Below are 24,977 nucleotides of genomic sequence, written 5' to 3'. Positions count from 1 at the left end.
GAGTTTTGCCAAGAGAACACACTGGTCATAGCGAACACACTGGTCATAGCAAACACTGTCTTCCAACAACACAAGAGGTGACTCTATACATGGACATCACCAGATGGGCAAGACCAAAATCAGATTAGTTATATTCTTTGCAGCCAAAGATGGAGAAGCTCTATCCAGTTAGCAAAAACAAGACAAAGAGCTGACTGTGGCTCAGATCATGAACTCCTTATTACAAAACTGAGGCTTATATTGAAGAAATACAGAAAACCAGTTGGCCATTCAGGTATGACCTAAATCAAATCCCTTTTGAATATACAGTGGAAGTGACAAATAGATGCTCTTCCATATGATCTGCTCTGTTTCCAGTGATTACTAATACATTCTTCATTTTATATACTGAGTTCTTCAGCAGCCAAATTTATGTTTGGTTCTTTTTTAGAGTTTCAATATCCTTGTTAAAGTATTCTGTTCATTAATTTTATTGCTAAACCAATTGAACTGGGTTTCTGAGTTTCCTTGTACCTCACTGAGTTTCTTTGTGACAGCTATTTTGAATTCTTTATCAATTAGATTGGTGGTTCATTATTAAAGAATCCGCCTTCCAATGCAGGAGACAGGTTTAATCCCTGGATTGTGAAGATCCACTGGGGAAGGAAATAGTAACGTGCTCCACTATTCTTACTTGGGAAATCCCATGCAGAAAGGAGCCTGTTGGGCTACAGTCCATGGCATCACAAAAGAGTTGGCCATGACCTAGCAACTAAAAACAACAATCAGATAGATTGCAGTAACCCATGATTTTAGGTTTGGTTTCTGGAAAACTATCATTTTCTTTCTGTGGAACAGTGTCACTGTGGGTATTTGTAGTGCTTGATAAGTTGTTCATCTACTGATGCATTTCAAGTAACAAATACCCTTCTACTTGATTCTAATGATTCAATTCATTAGAAATTAAAGGCTTTTATTCTGTTTTCCTGTTGCTGTTGTTGTTGTTCGTCCCTCAGCCCTGTCCGACTCTTTGCGACCCCATGGACTTGGGAAGATCCCCTGGAAGAAGAAATGGCAAACCACTCCAGTATTCTTGCCTGGAGAATCCCATGGACAGAGGAGCCTGGTGGGCCACAGTCTATAGGGTTGCAAAGAGTTGGACATGACTGAAGTGACTTAGCACACACACACACTTATGCAACAAGAGTCCCCTCAATTTTTAGTGCAAGATTTCCCCTAGTAGCAGTTCAGGAGCTCAGCCATGTCCGACTCTCTGTGACCCCATGGACTGTAACACTCCGGACTTTCCTGTCCTTCACCGTCTCTCAGAACTTGCTCAAACTCACGTCCATCAAGTCAGTGATGCCATCCAACCATCTCATCCTCTGTCATCCCTTTCTCCTCCTACCGTCAATCTTCCCCAGCGTCGGGGTCTTTCCAATGAGTCAGTTCTTCACATCAGGTGGCCAAAGTATTGGTGTTTTAGCATCAGTCCATCCAGTGAATATTCAGGACTGATTTCATTTAGGATTGACTGGTTTGATCTCTTCACAGTGTAACGGACTCTGAAAAGTCTTCTTCAACACTACAGTTCAAAGGCATCAGTCCTTCGGCACTCAGCTTTCTTTATGGTCCAACTCTCACATCCATACATGACCACTGGAAAAAACCATAGCTTTGACTATATGGATCTTTGTTGACAAAGTAATATCTCTGCTTTTTAATATGCTGTCTAGATTGGTCATAGCTTTTCTTCCAAGGAACAAATGTCTTTTAATTTCATGGCTTCAGTTACCATCTGCAGTGATTTTGGAGCCCCCCAAAATAGAGTCTGACACTGTTTCCACTGTTTCCCCATTTATTTCCCATGAAGTGATGGGACCAGTAGCCATGATCTTCGTTTTCTGAATGGTGAACTTTAAGCCAACTTTTTCACTCTCCACTTTCACTTTCATCAGAGGCTTTTTAGTTCCTCTTCACTTTCTGCCATAAGGGTGGTGTCATCTGCATATCTGAGGTGATTGATATTTCTCCCAGAAATCTTGATTCCAGCTTGTGTTTCTTCCAGTCCAGCGTTTCTCATGATGTACTTTGCATAGAAGTTAAATAAGCAGGGTGACAATATACAGCCTTGACGTTCTCCTTTTCCTATTTGGAACCAGTCTGTTTGTTGTTCCATGTCCAGTTCTAACTCTTGCTTCCTGACCTGCATACAGGTTTCTCAAGAGGCAGATCAGGTGGTCTGGTATTCCCATCTCTTTCAGAATTTTCCACAGTTTCTTGTGATCCACACAGTCAAAGGCTTTGGCATAGTCAATAAAGCAGAAATAGATGTTTTTCTGGAACTCTCTTGCTTTTTCCATGATCCAGCAGATGTTGGCAATTTGATTTCTGGTTCCTCTGCCTTTTCTAAAACCAGCTTGAACATCAGGAAGTTCACGGTTCACGTATTGCTGAAGCCTGGCTTGGAGAGTTTTGAGCATTACTTTACTAGCGTGTGAGATGAGTGCAATTGTGCAGTAGTTTTTCCCCCAAAGAACAATAATATTAGTAAATTAGTCTCAACTTTTTTTCTGTTCTTTTTCAAGAATCAAGGTTTTCCCCCTATGAGTGTCACTTCCTTCTCCTCTCAGTATTTTGTAATAGCACACATGACTGCTATACACAAAAACATATTCTTAGATCAGGTAACTACTGCAGGCAAAATGGCAGGTCTATGCAGTTCCTCACCTTAGTACATGGACTTTTATAAAGAAGAGAATGATTTGGCTTCTCAGGTTTTATTGCTAATCAAAAAATAGAGAATGAGGTATCATCCCTAAAATTTAGATGCTACATCAATCTTGGTTTACTGGGTTTTTGCTAGAATTCTTAAGCAGATTTGCCAGTACTCTAGTGCCCTTTTTCCTGAACATCAACTAATAACTTTTATTGTTTATTTTTTTATTGCTATCTTCATGTTGCCTTTTGCTATTGAAGGAACATTCGTACTGTATGCTTGAATTTATATTAGTAGGTAACCAAGTGCAATTTTGAATGTAACACAGACTTTGGAATTATTGGGGTGGGTGTTCTCTTAATGTAGCCCAGGGCCAGAGAAAGAAGATGCCTCATACTCTAGTTAACTTCAGTTTGCTATAATGGCAATGGCACCCCACTCCAGCACTCTTGCCTGGAAAATCCCATGGACGGAGGAGCCTGGTAGGCTGCAGTCCATGGGGTCGCAGAGTTGGACATGACTGAGTGACTTCACTTTCATTTTTCACTCTCATGCATTGGAGAAGGAAATGGCAACCCACTCCAGTGTTCTTGCCTGGAGAATCCCAGGGATGGGGGAGCCTGGTGGGCTGCCATCTGTGGGGTTGCACAGAGTTGGACACGACTGAAGCAACTCAGCAGTTGGATTACTAGACGGTTTCAGTCAAAGAATGCCACTCCTAATTCTGTCCACCTCCAAGGTAACCCTGCTTTCCACAGGTAATTACATATAACTCTAGACACACATGTATCCCTCAGCATTCTTGCAGCATATAGTGCTTTCCAAACCGTGTCCCATTTCTATACCTTTTGGTAATATCTGTGCACTACTTTACCATTGACATTGGTTTTCTATTGTTGGGGTAACAAATTATCACAAACTTAGTGGCTTAAATTTTTTTTTTCTAATTTCACAGTTCTGGAGGTCTGAGTCTGATGTGGGTCTCAGTGGGCTAAAATCAGGGTGTTGTCAGGGTTGTAGTCCTTTCTAAAGGCCCTAAGAGAGACTCTCTCCTTGCCTTCCCTGGCTTCTGGAGGCCACTCACTTTCATAGGCTTTTGGCCACTTCCGTTACCTGCAAAGCCAACCATGGAAGTTAAGCCCTTCTCACATCTTGTTGCATCACTCTGACCTTTTCTTCTGCCTCCCCTTTCCACTTTTAAAGACCCAGGTAATTACACTAGGGCCACTAGATCATCAAGGATAATTTTCCTATTTGAAGAACAGCTGTTTACTACCTAAATTCCACCTCTTAATTCCTTTTTGCTGCATAAGATAACATATTCACAGTTTCCAGTGATTAGAATGTGGACATCTCTGGGAAGAGGGGAAGTGGGTGAGAAGAGGAATTATTTTTCCACAAGAATATTTTTATTATTTTGGAGAAGTCTGAGCATACCACCTATTCTGAGCACACCACCAATAGGATAGGGAAAAGGTAGAAATATCTCACAAATACTGATCATCATCATTAAAATCTTCCATTAAGAAGTAAGGCCTCTTAGCTCTTGGACTCAGATCTAGGTTGCATTAACATGGCAAAACACACCAAGAAGGTCGGAATTGTGGGCAAATACAGGACCCGTTAAGGTGACTCCCTCAGGAAAATGGTGAAGAAAATTGAAATCAGCCAGCATGCCAAGTATACCTGCTCCTTCTGTGGCAACACCAAGATGAAGAGATGAGCTGTGGGCATTTGGAACTGTGGTTCCTGCATGAAAACTGTAGCTGGTGGGGCCTGGACCTACACACCACTTCTGGTGTCACAGAAAGGCTGCCATCAGAAGAATGAAGGAATTGAAGGACCAGGTGAAGCACCACCATTTGATAATGTTGCCAGCCTATAATAAATGGGTTAATTTATACAACAACAACAAAAAGAAGGCTTCTTAAATATGTTTGAATGATAAATGACACACAATTGATATGTATCAATTCACTGAAACAGATACTGATATTAAGTATTTAATATCATATTTGTAGAACCATCTCTAGTTCAGTTCAGTTGCTCAGTCATGTCCGACTCTGTGACCCCATGAACTGCAGCACACCAGGCCTCCCTGTCCATCACCATTTCCCGGAGTTCACTGAAACCTATGTCACTGTGTCAGTGATGCCATCCAACCATCTCATCCTCTGTTGTCCCCTTCTCCTCCTGCCCTCAATCTTTCCCAGCATTAGTGTCTTTTCAAATGAGTCAGATCTTCGCATCAGGTGGCCAAAGTATTGAAGTATCAGCTTCAGCATTAGTCCCTCCAGTGAACACCCAGGACTGATCTCCTTTACAATGGACTGGTTGGATCTCCTTGCAGTCCAAGGGACTCTCAAGAGTCTTCTCCAACACCACAGTTCAAAAGCATCAATTTTTCGATGCTCATCTTTCTTTCTAGTCCAACTCTCACATCCATACATGACTACTGGAAAAACCATAGCCTTGACTAGACAGACCTTTGTTGGCAAAGTAATGTCTCTGCTTTTTAATATGCTGTCTAGGCTGGTCATAACTTTCCTTCCAAGGAGTAAGCGTCTTTTAATTTCATGGCTGCAATAACCATCTGCAGTGATTTTGGAGCCCAGAAAAGTAGTCAGCCACTGTTTCCCCATCTATTTCCCATGAAGTGATGGGACTGGATGCCATGATCTTCGTTTTCTGAATGTTGAGCTTCAAGCCAACTTTTTTACTCTCCTCTTTCACTTCCATCAAGAGGCTCTTTAGTTCTTCTTCACTTTCTGCCATAAGGGTAGTGTCATCTGAATACCTGAGGTTATTGATATTTCTCCTGGCAATCTTGATTCCAGCTTGTGCTTCATCCAGTCCAGCATTTCTCATGATGTACTCTGCATAGAAGTTAAATAAGCAGGTTGGCAATATACAGCCTGATGTACTCCTTTTCTTATTTGGAACCAGTCTGTTTGTTGTTCCATGTCCAGTTCTAACTCTTGCTTCCTGACCTGCATACAGGTTTCTCAAGAGGCAGGTCAGGTGGTCTGGTATTCCCATCTCTTTCAGAATTTTCCACAGTTTCTTGTGATCCACACAGTCAAAGGCTTTGGCATAGTCAATAAAGCAGAAATAGATGTTTTTCTGGAACTCTCTCGCTTTTTGCATGATCCAGAGGATGTTGGCAATTTGATCTCTGGTTCCTCTGCCTTTTCTAAAACCAGCTTAAACATCTGGAAGTTCACGGTTCACGTATTGCTGAAACCTGGCTTGGAGAATTTTGAGCATTACTTTACTAGCGTGTGAGATGAGTGCAATTGTGCGGTAGTTTAAGCATTCTTTGGCATTGCCTTTCTTCGGGATTGGAATGAAAACTGACCTTTTCTAGTCCTGTGGCCACTGCTGAGTTTTCCAAATTTGCTGACATCTACAAGTTACCACTTAACATTAAAATTTTTTTCAACCTTAATAGCATCCAAAGAAACATGAATCAGTGAGATCTCTCCTTTTTTTTTTTTTTTTTTTGCTATGCCAGGTCTTTAGTTGTGGCATGCAAACTCTTAGCTGTGGCATCTGGGATCTAGCTCCTAGACCAGAGATCAAACCCCAGCTCCCTGCATTGGGAGTGTGGAGTCTTCGCCACTGGATCAACAGGAAGTCCCTCAATGAGATCTTAAATAGTATTCTGTAGCTAGCTATAAAGATTAAAATATTATGATCACCCACAAAGTTAGTGAGCAGTATGAAAAGGCAAAAAGATATGACACTGATAGATGAACTCTCCAAGTCGGTAGGTGCCCAACAAGCTACTGGAGGAGAGTGGAGATATAGCTCCAGAAAGAATGAAGAGGCTGAGCCAAAGCAAATACAAAGCCCAGCTGTGGATGTCACTGGTGATGGAAGTAAAGTCCAATGCTATAAAGAACAATACTGCACAGGAACTTGGAATCTTAGGTCCATGAATCAAGGTAAATTGAAAGTGGTCAAATAGGTGATGACAAGAGTAAACATCGACTTCTTAGGAATTAGTGAACTAAAATGGACTGGAATGGGTGAATTTAACTCAGATGACCATTATATGTACTACTGTGGGCAAGAATCCCTTAGAAGAAATGGAGTAGCCCTCATAGTCAACAAAAGAGTCTGAAATGCAGTACTTGGAAGCAATCTCAAAAATAACACAATGATATCTGTTCATTTCTAAGGCAATCTATTCAATATCACAGTAATCCAAGGCTATGCCCCAATCAGTAATGTTGAAGAAGCTGAAGCTGAATGATCCTTTTCATCATAGGGGAATGGAATGCAAAAGTAGGAAGTCAAGAAATATACAGAGTAACAGGCAAGTTTGGCCTTGGAGTATAGAATGAAGCAGGGTAAAGGCTAGTAGCGTTTTGCCAAGAGAATGCACTGGTCATAGCAAACAACCTCTTCCAACAACACAAGAGATGACTACACATGGGCATCACCAGATGGTCAACCAAAATCAGACTGATTATATTCTTTGCAGCCAAAGATGGAGAAGCTCTATACAGTCAGCAAAAAAAACTGGGAGCTAACTGTGGCTCAGACATGAACTCCTTATAGCCAAATTCAGGCTTAAATTGAAGAAAGTAGGGAAAACCACCAGACCATTAAGGTTTGATCTAAATCAAATCCCTATGATTATACAGTGGAAGTGACAAATAGATTCAAGGGATTAGATCTGGCAGACAGAGTGCCTGAAGAACTATGGATGGAGGTTCATAACACTGTACAGGAGGCAGTGATCAAAACCATCCTCCAGAAAAAGAAATGCAAAAAGGTAAAATGGTTGTCTGAGGAGGCCTTACAAATAGCTGTGAAAAGAAGAGAAGTGAAAGGCAAAGAAACAGGAAAGATATACCCATCTGAATGCAGAGTTCCAAAGAATATCAGGGAGAGATAAGAAAGCCTTCCTCGGTGATCAATGAAAAGAAATAGAGGAAAATAATACACTGGGAAAAACTAGAGATCTCTTCAAGAAAATTAGAGATACCAAGGGAACATTTCATGCAAAGACAGGCACAATAAAGGACAGAAACGGTACAGACCTAACAGAAGCAGAAGATAGTAAGAAGAGGTGGCAAGAATACACAGAAGAACTATACAAAAAAGATCTTAATAACCCAGATAACCACGATGGTGTGATCATTCACCTAGAATCAGACATCCTGGAGTGCAAAGTCACATGGGCCTTAGGAAGGATCACTGCAAACAAAGCTAGTGGAGGTGATAGAATTCCAGCTGAGTTATTTCAAATCCTAAAAGATGATGCTGTGAAAGTGCTGCACTCAATATGCCAGCAAATTTGGAAAACTCAGCAGTGGCCCAGGACTGGAAAAGATCAGTTTTCATTCCAATCGCAAAGAAAGGCAATGCCAAAGAATTTTAAAACTATCACACAATTGCAGTCATCTCACATGCTACCAAACTAATGCTCAAAATTCTCCAAGCTAGGCTTCAAAAGTACATGAACCGAAAATGTCCAGATGTTCAAGCTGGATTTAGAAAAGGCAGAGGAACCAGAGATCAAAATGCCAACATCTGCTGGATCATAGAAAAAGCAAGAGAATTCCAGAAAAACATCTACTTCTGCTTTGTCGACTACGTTAAAGACTTTGACTGTGTAGATCACAACAAACTATGGAAAATTCTTCAAGAGGTAGGAATACCATACCACTATACCTGCCTCCTTGAGAAATCTGTATGCAGGTCAAGAGGCAACAGGTAGAACTGGACATGGAACAACGGACTGGTTCCAAATTGAGAAAGAAGTCCGTCAAGGCTGTACGTTGTCACCTTGCTTATTTAACTTATATGCAGAGTACATCATGTGAAATCCCCAGCTGGATGAAGCACAGGCTGGAATCAAGACTGCTGGGAAAAATATCAACAACCTCACATATGCAGATGATACCACCCTTAGAGCACAAAGTGAAGAAGAACTCAGGAGCCTCTTGATGAAAGTGAAAGAGATGAGTGAAAAGCTAGCTTAAAACTCAACAGTCACAAAACTAAGATCATGGCATCAGGTCCCATCACTTCATGGCAAATAGATGGGGAAAGAATGGAAACAGTGACAGACTGTATTTTCTTGGGCTCCAAAATCACTGCAGATCGTGACTGCAGCTGTGAAATTAAAAGATGCTTGCTCCTTGGAAGAAAAGATATGACTGAGCTAGAGAGCATATTAAAAAGCAAAGACATTACTTTGCCAACAAAGGTTGAAATAATCAAAGCTATGGTTTTTCCAGTAATCATGTATGGATATGAGAGTTGGACCATAAATAAAGCTGAGCACCGAATCACTGAAGCTTTTAAACAGTGGTGTTGGAGAATACTCTTGAGAGTAGCTTGGACTGCAAGGAGATCAAAACGAGTCAATCCTAAAGGAAATCAATCCTGAATAATCATTGTAAGAACTGATGATGATGCTGAAGCTTCAATATTTTGGTCACTTGATGCAAAGAGCTGAGTCGCTGGGAAAGATTTAAGGCAAGAGAAGAAGGGGACAACTGAGGATGAGATGGTTGGATGGTATCACTTACTCAACGGACATGAGTTTGAGCAAGCTCCAGTAGTTGGTGTTGGACAGGGAAGCCTGTCGTGCTGCAGTTCATGTGATCGCAAAGAGCTGGAAAAAACTGAGCAACTGAACTGAACTGAACTGAAGAGAATGAAGATAGTGAAAATGTACAGAAACAGATGCTCATTCACATAATTAAGTTATGAATTAACTTAATGGGAATTCAATAAACTTATCAAAATTTAAATGAATATCCCTTTTGACTTAACATTTGGACCTCTGCAAATTAATAGATGTTCGTTATGATATTATCTGTAATTTTGAAGAAAAGAAAAAGAGACAACCTGTATGTAAAGAAAAAGCACTGATGTTTATAACTCATGATGTATCTACATATTAGGCTAATACCCATCCCTTTAAAAATGTATGGGTAGAGGACTTCTAGTTCTGGCCAATATGGAGTACCTTCATCCCATCCAAGTACTTACTCTTATCAAATAGAGGAAGACTTTAAAGTGGAAAGATAACAGACTGCTTAGTGAAATGAACTCACTCAGTCGTGTCCGACTCTTTGCGACCCCGTGGACTGTAGCCCCCCAGGCTCCTCTATCCATGGGAGTCTCCAGGCAAGAATACTGGAGTGGGTTGTCATTTCCTTCTAGGGACCCTATATATAAGAAATGAGATGAAGCAGTCACTTGGATTCTGGATAGTCCTTCATTTCCTGTTGCATAGAAATCTTTTGGTATTTATTAATAGCAAAGTGTATTTAAAAACAAAGTCTTTTGTGGTACAGACAGATTATCCCAGTCCTCTACAGAGTTACTCCTTGGTTTTGGATCTGATATACTTGTGGACAGGATGACTGAGAACCAGATGATATTCCTGGAGGAGTACCATGCTTCTGAAGAAGCATTCTTACTATAAAAATTATATCTATGTAAGTGGATGAGAAATATAATCCTTTCTATTAACAAGTTTCTTGTTCTACTTGAAAGTCATTCACGTAGAAGCTGTTGGGACACATGGACCACATAGCAGCTACTGAAGAAATCCTTTTGAACAGCAGTGGAATTTAAATGGCCTGGAGGATGATGACACTTTTGAAAGAGTGAAAAAAGACTAAATTCCCTTATCAATTCTTTCACAAGATCAGGTTTCTCCAAAATTTATGTCCATTCCTGCACTCTCTTCCTCAGCTTTGCCTGCTCGTCCCTACTGCCATCCCTTTTCCTGTTGGTCTGCCTGTTTAGCAGTAGCAACAGCCCTACTTCCTCAGGAGCAGCTCTAGAATGTAGCTTTATTGGTATCAGTAATACAAGCGCAGTGCATGGGCCCGTCAGCAACAATGGCCTGTCTGCCTTAGACCATTTGTGGACCTAAGTTTGCTCTAGCTTCATTGTTACTGTGGTTGGCCCTCTGGCTTTCCCAGATTTTGTGAGCAGCTTTAATTACTCAGCATCCATTCCATACTTGAAAGCAAGAACTTAAGACTTGCATAACATTTATAAAATATGCACTAGATGATAGGATCTGGTACTACAGAAATGAACAAGACACACAGCCCTTTTTGTCAAAGAATTCACAGTAGAGTTGGGAAGAACTGACAACTAAAGAAATAACTAAAGGACTTCTGCTACCAATAGTGATAGACTAGGTAATTCAGATCAAACTCTGAGAAAACTAGACCATCTAGATAGAATGTATAGTAAGAAATCTACTTTAAAGCATAAAATACGTAACAAGATAGAGAATAATTATCAGACTGAGAACAGAGAGAAGAAAGGAATTCCGAGTTGAGCATGGCATTTAGTGTTGTTTTTCCTTGAGAGTATTTCTGCCATGAGCTCAATGTTTGTAACTCCTCCAAATTCATCTTGAAACCTAATCCCTATTGCAATGGATTTTGGAGGTGGTTTTTGGAGTTGATTAGTCATGAAAGTGGAGCCCTCATGAATGGAATTACTGCCTTTGTATGGGATGCTCAAGAGAGCCCTCTTGTTCCTTCTTGCCACGTGAGGTTATAGCTAGAAAACTCTGTGAGCCAGGAACTGGGGTCTTACCAGACACTGAATCTGCTGGCACTATGGTCTTGGACTTCTCAGCTCAGAACTGTAAGAAATAAATTACTGTTGTAAATAAGCCACCCAGTGTATGGTATTTGGTTATAGCAGCCAGAATGGACTAAATCAATTTCTGCTTTTAAAAGTGCAGCTGACTGACACTTATAGGAACTTCAGCCAAACTCCATTCACTTCGTAAACCAGTTGCAAATTCCTTAAAATATGAAACATAGAGTTGCCATATAACTCAGCAATTCATATACCCAAGAGAAATTAAAACATCCACACAAACCTAGTACATACGTATGCAGAGCAGCAATATTTACAATAACCAAAGTGGAAATAATCCAAATGCCATTAACTGATAAATAAACAAAAATGGTATATCCATTTGATGGAATACTATTAACAATAAGAAAGAATAAAGTATTGACACATGCTACCTCACAATGAAGCTTGAAAATATGCTAATTGAAGGAATCTAGTCACAAAAGACCACATACTGTGCTATTCTTTTATGAAAAGTCTAGAAAAAGCAAAGCCTGGAAACCAGGCTTTTCATAAAAAGAATAGCACAGTATGTGGTCTTTTGTGACTAGATTCGGAGAAGGCAATGGCAAGCCACTCTAGTACTCTTACCTAGAAAATCCCATGGATGGAGGAGCCTGGTAGGCTGCAGTCCATGGGGTCACTAAGAGTCGCGCATGACATTGACTTCACTTTCGCTTTTCACTTTCACACAATGGAGAAGGAAATGGCAACTCACTCCAGTGTTCTTGCCTGGAGAATCCGAGGGACAGCGCAGCCTGGTGGGCTGCCATCTATGGGGTTGCACAGAGTCGGATACAACTGAAGTGACTTAGCAGCAGCAGAGTACTCTTGCCTGGAAAATCCCATGGATGGAGGAGCCTGGTAGGCTGCAGTCCATGGGGTCACTAAGAGTCGGGCACGACAGCGACTTCACTTTCGCTTTTCACTTTCATGCATTGGAGAAGGAAATGGCAACCCACTCCAGTATTCTTGCCTGGAGAATCCCAAAGACAGAGGAGCCTAGTGGGCTGCTGTCTATGGGGTCGCACAGAGTCGGACATGACTGAAGCGACTTAGCAGCAGCAGGAGCAGAGTTGGGAAGGGAGTGAGGAGTGTGTACTACTTGGAACAGGATTTCTTTATGGCATAAAGTTGTTTGGATAAAATTGTTCTATAATTAGGTTGTGGTGAAAGTTGCAGAACTCTACAAGTACAATAAAACTCTTGAACTGTAAGTATGCTTTAAACAGGTGAATTTTATGGCATGTAATTATATCTCAGTGTTTTTTAAAAATCTAATTATTTCAATCCCTGAATTTGGATCAAAATATTTTGGATTGCTATTGCCTCTGGGCACTGGCAGAAGGAAAAAAAGGGAAATGCTCTCTGGATAATGAAAATATCATCTTGGGCCAGAAATTAATTCTGATTCTGCAATATACAGTATTAAATAAAAATTTTTAAATAGCTAGGAACACAAAGAGATAAGGTAACATAAACAAGAACTGGCAGAAAGAACAAATATTAGATCTGTGGGGACTCCAGCTATTAGAGCTAGCTAATTATTATATTAGGCACAGACTTAGAAAACTGTGCTTAATAGATTTAAGATAAAAGACAAGATTTTAAGTTTTGGCAAAGAACTGGAAGCTATAAAAGATATAGTAAGTTTGAAAAAGAAACAAACAGAATTCTAATATGAAAAATATAATGACAAGTGTTTAAGATTCAGTAGATAAAAACAGTAAGAAATGAAACACAACTGAATAGAGAATTACTAAACTGAAAGAAAGTTCTGGAAAAAAAAATCCAGAATAAAACATGGAGACATGAAAGGATTAAGACAGTAAATGAGAGGGTTAAATAAAGAGACAGTGATGAGAGGGTTAAATATAAAGAGGTGGTGGTTTAGTTGCTAAGTCATTTCTGGCTCTTGCGATCCCATGGACTGTAGCCTGCCAGACTCCTCTTCTCCAGACGAGAACACTGGAGTGGGTTGCTATTTCCTTCTCCAGAGGATCTTCCCGACCCAGGAATCGAACCTGCATTGCAGGCAGATTCTTTACCCACTGAGCTATGAGGGAAGCCCAAATAAAAAGAGGATGCTGTGAGAAAATCTAACTTACATACAATTGAAGTTCTATAACACAAATAAAAAATGAATGGAACAAAAGCAACATTTGAATAAAACAATGGTGAGAATTTGCCAAATCTCATGAAAGATAAGCTGCAAACTCAAAAATGCTACAAGCTACACACAGAATAGACATAGCTGTGGTAGTAGCAGTAATGATAATAATAATAACAACAATAACATAAATACACATCATAGAAAATTTGCCAAAAGCAGTGAAAAGGAAAATAACCATGAAAGCAATCAGGGGAAATTTTTTAGGTCACCTCACTTACTAATAGTGTTAGGGGAAGCACACTGATTGAAACCATCCATCCTGGCCAGACAACATAGTAACCATTTGCATGAGTTGTTTTATGACAGGAGACCCTGATAAGGAATACGGAACTAATAAGCCACCACCAACCGGAAGAGTTCAGGAAAGGTCGAAAGGAGATACCGCGTGTCTGTCCACTTCCCAGAATCCCTCTTGATAGCATCCATCTTGGCTGAGTGATGCGTGCACCACCAGGAAAGACTCTGAATTAGAATGACTGGCCAAAGACCACCCAGAAACTAATCCCATCACCATAAAACCGGATGCTGTGAGCCACGTGGCAGAGCAGTTCTCCTGGGTTCCCTGACCTTACGGCTCTCCACCCGGATGCCCTTTCCCAATAAAATCTCTTGCTTTGTCAGCACATGTGTCTCCTCAGACAATTCATTTCTGAGTGTTAGACAAGAGCCCAGTTTCGGACCCTGGAAGGGGTCCCCCTTCCTGCAACAATAGTACTAAAAATGGAGGGGGAATTTTTTATTTTGATTCAAGATTATAGAAATCCTATCCAAAAAATGTCAGGCTTAATGGTGAAATGTTGAAATCATTCCCTTTAAGATCAGATCAAGGATTTTCACAGAATTCTTACTCTTACTACTTCTATTTAACAATGTACTAGAAGTCCTAGCCAATCCAGTAAGGCAAGAAAATGAAAACAACTGGTGAAAGATTGGCAAGAAAATTTTAATTGTGATTGTTTGTATGAAAAATCCAAAAGCCTTCACAAATGAGTTATTAGAATTGATAAATTAGTTTAACAAGTTTGTAAGATGTAAGGTCAACAAAGATCAATTGTATTTCTATATACCAGGGTAAAAAAATTGAAAGTTTCAGAAACAATTTATAATAGCTTAAAAGTATCCAAGTTTTACATTGAATAAAGGTATTCAAGACTATTTCACAGAAAAAAAAAAATATTTTCTGAGGTTAAAGTGACTGAAAATAAATGTAATGATAATCCATGTCATGGGTTAGAGGATTCAGAATCATAAAGATATAATCTTGCTCCAGCTTGGTGTAAAAAATCAATGCAACCCAATCAAAGTTTCAACAGCCATTCTGTAAAACCTGAGATGATTCTCAAGTTTATGTTGGAAGTTTAAAGGGCCAAGATTTACTCAAGATCCTAATTAAGGTATGTGTGTAAGGACAGGGCTTCCCAGGTAGCATGAGCCGTAAAGAACCTGTCTGCCAAAGGAGGACACAGAAGAAATGTGGGTTTGATCCCTGGGTTGAGAAGATCTCCTATTCTTGCCTGGAAAATTCCATGGACAGAGGAGCCTGTTGGGCTACAGTCCATAGGGTCGAAAAGAGTTGGACACGACTAAAGCAACTTAGCATGCACACAAGCATGTATAAGGATAACAGACAAAATTTTAAATAATAGTCCAGAAAAGAAACATACAGAGGTCAACACCAAATTTGCTCAATAAATAAATGAGTAAATAAAATTTTTTAAAGGCATAAAGTAAAGGAATATCTTATAAATATGTAGTGCTGGGACAAAGAAATAATAACATAGCAAAAAAGTAAAATCTTGACTGCTAGTCTACACATGTAAAATAAACATTCCATTAGCTGTACATCTACATGTAAAATTTGTTTAGCTTTAGATAACATGTTAATTCAGAGCAGAAAAATAATTCTTAGGTGGGACATATTGTTTGGCCTCACTGTGCATTAGGCACATGTACTTGCATTTGGAAACAACATGACTCCCCTGATTCCACAGATTTTCTTAATTGTTTTCTCTTAATGGAAACTCCCATTTTCTCTATATTCTGCCTTCCTGCATATTAAGGTTTCCTTGTTTGTTTGTTTGTTTTTTTTTAGACAGCATGGCTCTTTTCAGTTTATTACGTGAAGGAATTACACTGACATACTTCTGAACACATGTGAAGCCCCAGCACAATTACACAATCCATGAGAACTCCTGTTATTTCTCCCCATTTCACTGTGAGTTGTGTTTTTTCCTTTCCCCCAACTGAACTGGGTCTTCATTTCAGCACTCAGGCTTTCTCTAGTTGCAGTGCATGGGCTCTAGAGCACATGTGCTCAGTAGTTCCAGTGCATGGGCCAAGTTGCTTCTCAGCCTGTGGGATCCTAGTTCCCCAACCAGGGATCATACACTGATGTCCCCTGATTTGAAAAGCGGATTCCCAACCATGGGACAACCAGGGAAATAGCACAGTGAGCTCTTTGAAGGCTATGCATGTGTGTGTACTAAGTCACTTCAGTTGTGCCCAACTCTGGCTCCTCTGTCCATGGAAATTTTCAGGCAAGAATACTGGAGTGAGTTGCCATTTCCCACTCCAAAATTAAACTAGTCCAAGTTAAAAGCAGACCCCAAATGGTTATATTAATACAAGTTGTGAGGTTTTTAAACTTGTGACAAGGTACAGAAAGGAAATTCTACCCATTGCAAGGAAATTCTCACTTTAGCTTCAGTGAGCCAAAAGCACTTAAAATCCATGAATCTTCAGCTGGTCATCCTTAGCCAGTCCAACCCCTACGAAGAACTAGCATATGTTCTTGCATTGGTCACTCTGTAGCTGAAATATAAAGTTTCTTCATTCTTAAAAATTATATTTACATTAATATATAAAGGGAATTTAAATGCTTTATCTGTCCCTCCACTTATTGCCAACGAAATGAAGTGACAGTCTCTCAGTCGTGTCCAACTCTTTGGGATCCCAAGGACTGTAGCCCGTCTGGCTTCTCTTTCCATGGAATTCTCAAGCAAGAATACTGGGGTGCTTTGCCATTCCCTTCTCCAGGGGATCTTCCCAACCCAAGGATCAAACCCAGGTCTCCGGCATCACAGGCAGATTCTTTACCATCAGTACTTATTCAGTTTATTTGGTGACCCTTTTTCTTGTATAGTTCCTTATATTTCTTTTGAAGCTGAGTGCTTAGGTGAAAAGGGCAATCTTCGCAAGTACAGAATAGTGATTCCGCCTACCACCATGCAGTCTATAAGAAACTTCTTTTTTCTCAAAATTTCTTCACTGATGACTTTCTTGATTTTCTTTTCCAATTTCAATTTGATCTCTTCTCTCTTGGCATTCCAATGTCATCTACTTACCTTTTTTTTCACTTATCATACTTTTTTTTCATTATGATCACTTTACTCATTCAACTAACATGTGTTAAGCAGGGCCACAAGTTGAGGATGGCATTAATCTGAGTTTGAAGTCGAGAAGTCATTTTTAAAAATTTTCATCTCATTTACTTTTTTCAAAAACATTTTAAAGATCTGTTATTTTGCCCTTTTTAAGATGGGGAAAACATAACTGGGAGATATTAAGTTATCTGATCAAAGCCAGACAACTGGAAGAAGATGGAGCTGAAACTTGAGACCAAGACTTCTAACATCACCTCCTGTGTTCTTTCCACTACTCCATATTAACTTCTCTCAAGACTGGCAAATAAAAGGCCTTCCTGCTGAATCTGCCTCTTTCTTGTTTTGTTTGATAAACACAGTAGCTTCTGCTTTGAGAAACAACCTGAAGTTAAGCCACTGGGATTGGTGGAAGAATGAAAAGTGCAATTCCAATTAAGGCATTCCAATTCAGATTAATAATCAAACCTGAAACTACTCTGTTTACTGGTCTTATTGTAGTGACTTAAAAGAAAAAAAAAAAGGTTGAATCTTCCCTCTTACCAACAGGGAGAAACCTTTACCCCTCTCCCCTTCCATAGAGAATTTTCTTGAACAAACTTGTAATTAAAATCTTTCTTCTGTCTCTCTTACATGTATGCAAGTCTTTAAAAGGCTAAATGAGCCTCTTATCAGGTAGAATGGGCAAGACTAGAGATCTCTTCAAGAATACTAGAAATACTAAGGGAATATTTCATGGAAAGATGGGCATAATAAAGGACAGAAATGGTATGAACCTAACAGAAGAGGAAGATATTAAGATAAGGTGGCAAAAATACATAGAAGAACTATACAAAAAAAGATCTCAATGACCCAGATAACCACCATGGTGTGATCACTCACCTACAGCCAGACATCCTGGACTGCAAGGTCAAGTGGGCCTTAGGAAGCATCACTATAAACAAAGCTAGTGGAGGTGATGAAATTCCAGGTCAGCTATTTCATATCCTAAAAGATGATGCTGTGAAAGTGCTGCACTCAATATGCCAGCAAATTTGGAAAACTCAGCAGTGGCCACAGGACTGGAAAAGGTCAGTTTTCATTCCAATCCCAAAGAAAGACAATGCCAAAGAATGTTCAAACTACTGCACAATTGCACTCATCTCTCACCCTAGCAAAGTAATGCTCAAAATTCTCCAAGCCAGGCTTCAACAGTACGTGAATTGTGAACTTCCAGATGTTCAAGTTGGATTTAGAAAAGGCAGAAGAACCAGAGATCAAGTTGTCAACATTCATTGGATCATAGAAAAAGCAAGAGAATTTGAGAAAAAATATCTACTTCTGCTTTGTTGACTAAACCAAAGCCTTTGATTGTGTGGATCACAACAAACTGTGGAAAATTCTGAAAGAGATGGGAATACCAGACCACCTGACCTGCCTCTTGAGAAACCTATATGCAGGTCAGGAAGCAACAGAACTGGACATGGAACAACAGACTGGTTCCAAATTGGGAAAAGGGTAGGTCAAGGCTGTATATTGTCACCCTGCTTATTTAACTTATATGCAGAGTACATCATGTAAAATGCCAGGCTGGATGAAGCATAAGCTGGAATTAAGATTGCTGGGAGAAATATCAATAACCTCAAATATGCAGATGACACCACCCTTATGGCAGAAAGTGAAGAGGAACTAAAGAGCCTCTTGATGAAAGTGAAAGAGGAGAATAAAAAACTGGCTTAAAATTCATCATTCAAAAACCAAGGTCATGGTGTCTGGTCCTATCACTTCATGGGAAATAGATGGGGAAAGAATGGAAACAGTGTCAGACTTTATTTTGGGGTGGCTCCAAAATCACTGTAGATGGTGACTGCAGCTGTGAAATTAAAAGACGCTTGCTCCTTAGAAGAAAAGCTATGACCAACCTAGACAGCATATTTAAAAGCAGAGACATTACTTTGCCAACAAAGGTCTGTCTAGTCAAGGCTATGGTTTTTCCCAGATGATCATGATGATGTGATCACTAGTCTAGAGCCAGACATCTTGGAATGTGAAGTCAAGTGGGCCTTAGAAAGCATCACTATGAGCAAAAAGCTAGTGGAGGTGATGGAATTCCAGTTGAGCTGTTTCAAATCCTGAAAGATGATGCTGTGAAAGTGCTGCACTCAATATGCCAGCAAATTGGGAAAACTCAGCAGTGGCCACAGGACAGGAAAAGGTCAGTTTTCATTCCAATCCCAAAGAAAGGCAATGCCAAAGAATGCTCAAACTAACACACAATTGCACTCATCTCACATGCTAGTAAAGTAATGCTCAAAACTCTCCAAGCCAGGCTTCAGCAATACGTGAACCGTGAACTTCCTGATGTTCAAGCTGGTTTTAGAAAAGGCAGAGGAACCAGAGATCAAATTGCCAACATCCGCTGGATCATGGAAAAAGCAAGAGAGTTCCAGAAAAACATCTATTTCTGCTTTATTGACTATGCCAAAGCCTTTGACTGTGTGGATCACAAGAAACTGGAAAATTCTGAAAGAGATGGGAATGAATACCAGACCACCTGACCTGCCTCTTGAGAAATCTGTATGCAGGTCAGGAAGCAAGAGTTAGAACTGGACATGGAACAACAGACTGGTTCCAAATAGGAAAAGGAGTATGTCAAGGCTGTATATTGTTACCCTGCTTATTTAACTTCTATGCAGAGTACATCATGAGAAACGCTGGGCTGGAAGAAACACAAGCTGGAATCAAGATTGCCGGGAGAAATATCAATCACCTCAGATATGCAGATGACACCACCCTTATGGCAGAAAGTGAAGAGGAGCTAAAAAGCCTCTTGATGAAAGTGAAAGAGGAGAGTGAAAAAGTTGGCTTAAAGCTCAACATTCAGAAAACGAAGATCATGGCATCCTGTCCCATCACTTCATGGGAAATAGATGGGGAAACAGTGGAAACAGTGTCAGACTTTATTTTGGGGGGCTCCAAAATCACTGCAGATGGTTATTGCAGCCATGAAATTAAAAGACGCTTACTCCTTGGAAGAAAAGTTATGAGCAACCTAGATAGCATATTCAAAAGCAGAGACATTACTTTGCTAAGGTCCGTCTAGTCAAGGCTATGGTTTTTCCTGTGGTCATGTATGGATGTGAGAGTTGGACGGTGAAGAAGGCTGAGTGCCAAAGAATTGATGCTTTTGAACTGTGGTGTTGGAGAAGACTCTTGAGAGTCCCTTGGACTGCAAGGAGATCCAACCAGTCCATTCTGAAGGAGACCAACCCTGGGATTTCTTTGGAAGGAATGATGCTAAAGCTGAAGCTCCAATACTTTGGCCACCTCATGCAAAGAGTTGAGTCATTGGAAAAGACTCTGATGCTGGGAGGGATTGAGGGCAGGAGGAGAAGGGGATGACCGAGGATGAGATGGCTGGATGGTATCACGGACGATGGATGTGAGTCTGAGTGAACTCCGGGAGATGGTGATGGACAGGGAGGCCTGGTGTGCTACGATTCATGGGGTCGCAAAGAGTCGGACACGATTGAGCGACTAAACTGAACTGATGTATGGATGTGAGAGTTGGACTATAAAGAAGGCTGAGCGCCAAAGAATCGATGCTTTTGAACTGTGGTGTTGGAGAAGACTCTTGAGAGTCCCTTGGACTGCAAGGAGATCCAACCAGTCCATCCTAAAGGAAATCAGTCCTGAATATTCATCGGAAGGAGTGATGTTGAAGCTGAAACTCCAATACTTTGGCCACCTGATGCGAAGAGCTGACTCATTTGAAAAGACTCTGATGCTGGGAAAGACTGAAGGCGGGAGGAGAAGGGGACGACAGAGGATGAGATGGTTGGATGGCATCACTGAGTCAATGGACACGAGTCTGAGTAAACTCCCGGGAGTCCGTGACGGACCGGGAGGCCTGGCGGGTTGCAGTCCGTTAGGGTCGCAAAGAGTCGGACCCGACTGAGCGACTGAACTGAAGTGAGCAACCATTTTATGTCTCTTAGCTTTCCTAGCCAGCCCGCCCCGCCCCGAATCCGTCTAGAATGGTAAAATCATGACAGAAACGCGCTCCTTGCTCACCTCGTAGTTTGATTTGAGGACTAGGTCAGAGTTCGTGCCGGGCGGCAGCCAGGACCACGACTCCCGGCATTCCTGGCGCTCGCCCCTCATCCGGCTTCCTTTTCCGGTTCGCGGCTGCTGAAACCGAAAGTGCGGTGTTGTGGCTGCTGCCGGTAGTGCTTCTCACCTTCAACCTGCACCGATCCTCGCTGACCCCGGTCGGGAAGCCAGAGATTAAAATATGAACGGAAGAGTGGATTACTTGATTACCGAGGAAGAGATCAATCTCACCAGAGGACCGTCAGGTATGTGCAGAACTAATCATCGCTTGAGAGTAGAGTTCTTGAGGCTGTATGCAGAGCGAACACCTCTTTTGCGGAGCCGGATTCTTTTGGCCCCGACAAGACGGCCCCCAACCAAGAGGTTTCCTCAAGCGTTTGTGAGCAAACGGATGACTTGTCTTGACATCCGGCGTTAGCCCGAGAGGATCTGAGGAGTCCACCTACTTTGCAGTCGGTTGTTGGTTGAGTCGCTCAGTCGTGTCCGACTCTTTGCGACCCCGTGGACTGCAGCACGCCAGGCTTCCCTGTCGTGACCACCTGTTTTTATAGTCAGGAGGGGTTTCTTTCTGGTAATGGTACTGGAAAATTCTGGGAGGTGGGGGTGGGGGTGGGGAAGCCTGTTTTTTTAGCCAGCACTGATGAACACCACACCCCTCCTTCCATTTGTCGGCTCTGTCCCTATTTCTGAGAGACCGTTTAGTGAAAATGGGAGCATAAACGGTGTGGACTGTAATTGCATATCCGTTTTCTCCGTGCTGGTATTCCTCCCTCCCGCCTTTCATTTCTGGAAAATTCATTCAGAGGTGTAACTAGAATGTTGAAACAGAAAGAGACCGTAGAGATCCACTACAAATGTTCCCAAAGCTGGTTTCGCTTCAAAATTATCCAACTTTGTTTGGTTTTTCTTTTTTTTTTTTTTTTTTAAAAAAAGTTAATTCCTAGAACCCATCTCTCTGAATTTGGATTCAGTGCAATTGTTTGTTTGGGCTTTTTCCTCTTTTCCTCACAACAAACCTGTCATGTGATTCTGATACTACCAAATCTTCATTTTCACCTATAGTCCTCTTATCTCCTGATGCTCTTGACTCCACTAGGCTCTTAACATTGCTGCCCACGTTGGCTTTTGTTGCCTTTCCTTTATAGCTGTCTAGTGCTTTAAGAGCTTAAGCTTTGGGTTTATTTAACCTCTTACTAGTTCTTTGATACTCATTACCTAACTTAACTGATATAAGCTTTAATTTGTCATTTGTAAAGTGTGCATAGTAGAGTACATTTCTAAGGGGTGTGAGAATGAAATCAGTTAATCTGTAAAATATTTAGAACATTGTGTGATAAACACTGTGTGTTCATTACTCTTGTTTTTATTGTTAGGAAATAAATGAATAGATTAACACACTAAGTCTTGCTACATACTGTTATTTCAAGTCTCCAACAGCTCATCAAGTACCAGGCACTCTATCTGAGATGTTTTTGTAAGCCATACACACCTGTCTGTTGCCATCACTACTACCTAAATCAGTCCATCTTTTCTCATCTGAAATTTTTTAGTAGCTTGATTACAACTTATAGATTATTTTTCATAAAATATGGCCCAGAATCATCTTTGTCTTTTTTCTTGTTATAAAAAATTAGAAATCAGCTTAATGACAGTGTAACTTATTGCCAATCTGCATGGTTAAATGCCATGCTTCATAGGAGCTCCTAAACGTTTGTCAAAGACTCATTCAGTATGCCCAAATCTCTTAGGTATACTTCTCTTACTTAAGTTTCTCCTTCTCTTCCTATTAATGGTTACTGACCTTTGAGACTAACATAGAAAATTATTGTTAAACCAAAATCTGTTTTTCAGTTCTTTTCATCCATTGGTACTTGTTCTCCTAGGGCCAATTGAAACAATGGTAGTTGCAAGTATTTAAAGGCAGCTGGTTGTATTCCTGTTTTGTCTCTTCCCTCTAAGCCTAACTATCCCTAGTTGTTACGTTAGTTCTCTTGTGTTTTGTTTCCTGTTTAAGAATTTAACCTGTTCTGACATAGTTCCATCAGTGTAGTGTCTGCAGGATTTTCAGAATCACCTGACTGGAGCAGAGCAGCACTCTGATATTCTCTTGCTTATTTCAGTCACTAAATATTTTTAAAGTTTAGTGTAATATCACTTCACCTTTTTTGGTAGTTACATAACAGTGTTGCTGATGTTCAGCTGACCATTCACTGAAATTTTTCTGATCCTATTGATCTTGCAGACCTGAAATTCCTAATATAACCATTTTTCTGAATTACTGGAATTAGGATAAGCATCAAAGGAATGATTAGTAATAATTTTTTTAGCTAATATATCTCACCTCAGAGTTAATTTCTGTTTTGTGTGTGCATTTATTCACCTAGTGACTTTTAATTTTTTCTAAGCATTTTCACATTTTACCCATAAAAGTTTATAAACTTTAAAAAATTTAGACGAGTAGAGCCGCTGACTTTTGAAGTTTGGTTGGTTCATTTAACAAGGTTTCAAGTTTCTGTTTATCACCTGCCATTGCTAGTTACCTGCTATGTGGTGTTCCCAAGAAGTCTCACAGTCTCACTCCACTTTTCCTCACTGTGTCATCATTAAGATATATAGGGAATAAGTCAGTTATCACGCCTAGAAGCTTCCAGTAATTTGGGTAGTCCCAAAGTAGCAGTCTTTTCTCTTTTTGGGTAGTCCCGAAGTAGCAAACTAGGAAAAGCCTCTAGTTCCAAGTATGCATTTCTGTGTGTAGGAAGTATTGTCACTCTTTGTTTCAGTACAGCTTCCTTTGCAGGGACCTGATAATTTAATCAAGTAATTGCAAGAATGTATATACTTTTGTTTTTGTGTGTGAGTGTTCTGTCAGGGACAAGGGTCTTGGGTAATTCCAGTGTTTGGGCCCATTTTGCAAGGCAAATGCACCTGTTCTGTATGGTCCTGCTTACTGCACAGGGAAGAAAATCTTGGAAAAATCATGACAATGAAGTGAGTATCTGGTGAGGCAAAAAGAAGCTTGATACATAGCTCAGCAACTATCCTATGGCTTCTTCCTCAGCCTTGTAAGCAGAGTCTTAGGTTGGATGACTGGAAGTTTCGTCCTCCTCTAAGAGTTCATGATTCTTTGGCCCGTTCCATGTGTTGTTTCATGAGTCCTGCCATTTGTAACTAACAGGAAGTGGTCTAAAGAACCAATTGAAATTTCAAATGCCTTTAAAGATTTGAAGAGTCCACTTTTTGTCCTTTACGGAACGCTCTTTTCCTTCTGTGGAAATCCAGCTTGATTATAGTCTCAAAGCCTCCCGCTTTTTCCTTTATCAAATTGAGTTCTTAATGTTGGAAAGACTCAGTTACTCTAAGAAGTATGACAATGAATTTAATCTAGATTTTTTTAACTTCCTGTTGGATATTAGGATTCCTTGTTCAGGACTGAGTTCTCAATAAGTTTCAACAAGTTGCTCCTGATTACCATCTTTAAAAAGGGAGCAGAATTTCTATTTTTCTACTTTCTTTAAGGGAATTGCAGAGGATAATGAGATGGAACAGTTTTAATCATGAATAATTAAGGAATTCCATATTATCTTTCTGGCAGTATGCTAATTATTTCATACACACACGTACGTATATACATTTTTTTCTTCAAAACCACCACGAGTGGTGATTAATCCACATTATTAGATGAGAAAATTGTCTCTCAGAGAGGTTAAGCATTTGCCCAAGTTCTAAAGTCAGTAAGTTTCAAAAGCCCAGAATTTAACCCAGATCTGTTGATCCCAGTGTTCCACATACTACCTCCTAGTATAGTAGCTGCATTTACTAGGCTGCTGTGCTGCCTAGTCACGTGGCTTCACAAAATGTGTCTCTAGTCGAGCATCTATCAACTTTTTTTTTTATTCTGTCTTAAAAATTCTTAATAAGGTTGATCTTTGAAGCAGTCTTTAGAGATACAGTTTTTATAGCATATACTTTTCTCACTGTATGTGTTTTCCCACATATT

General features: G+C 40.3%; 2 protein-coding genes, 1 long non-coding RNA gene and 1 pseudogene across 3 annotated transcripts in view; 2 read left to right on the top strand and 2 right to left on the bottom strand.

The window, feature by feature from the left end:
- COX16 (cytochrome c oxidase assembly factor COX16) overlaps positions 1-21,562 on the bottom strand; it is a 41,058-nt gene extending 19,496 nt beyond the window's left edge. Inside the window, exon 1 of the mRNA XM_069596924.1 lies at positions 20,942-21,562. Coding sequence (XP_069453025.1) covers positions 20,942-21,031 — 90 coding nt within the window. The 5' untranslated portion in view covers positions 21,032-21,562. The remainder of the gene's footprint in view (positions 1-20,941) is intronic.
- On the top strand, positions 4,272-4,629 carry LOC138444025 (large ribosomal subunit protein eL43-like; annotated as a pseudogene).
- LOC138443859 (uncharacterized) lies at positions 9,778-12,235 on the bottom strand. The gene is made up of 3 exons (XR_011258335.1): positions 11,927-12,235; positions 11,288-11,336; positions 9,778-9,891 (listed from the first exon to the last, which is right to left on the bottom strand). It is a non-coding gene; the product is annotated as an uncharacterized lncRNA (long non-coding RNA).
- Positions 21,035-24,977, top strand: part of SYNJ2BP (synaptojanin 2 binding protein) — a 41,668-nt gene continuing 37,725 nt past the window's right edge. Inside the window, exon 1 of the mRNA XM_069596922.1 lies at positions 21,035-21,225. Within this exon, the coding sequence (XP_069453023.1) occupies positions 21,162-21,225 (64 nt within the window). The 5' untranslated portion in view covers positions 21,035-21,161. The remainder of the gene's footprint in view (positions 21,226-24,977) is intronic.

The sequence above is a fragment of the Ovis canadensis genome, chromosome 7 (genome assembly GCF_042477335.2).
Source record: "Ovis canadensis isolate MfBH-ARS-UI-01 breed Bighorn chromosome 7, ARS-UI_OviCan_v2, whole genome shotgun sequence".
Taxonomy (NCBI): domain Eukaryota; kingdom Metazoa; phylum Chordata; class Mammalia; order Artiodactyla; family Bovidae; genus Ovis; species Ovis canadensis.
This window is presented reverse-complemented; position numbering and strand designations above follow the sequence as displayed.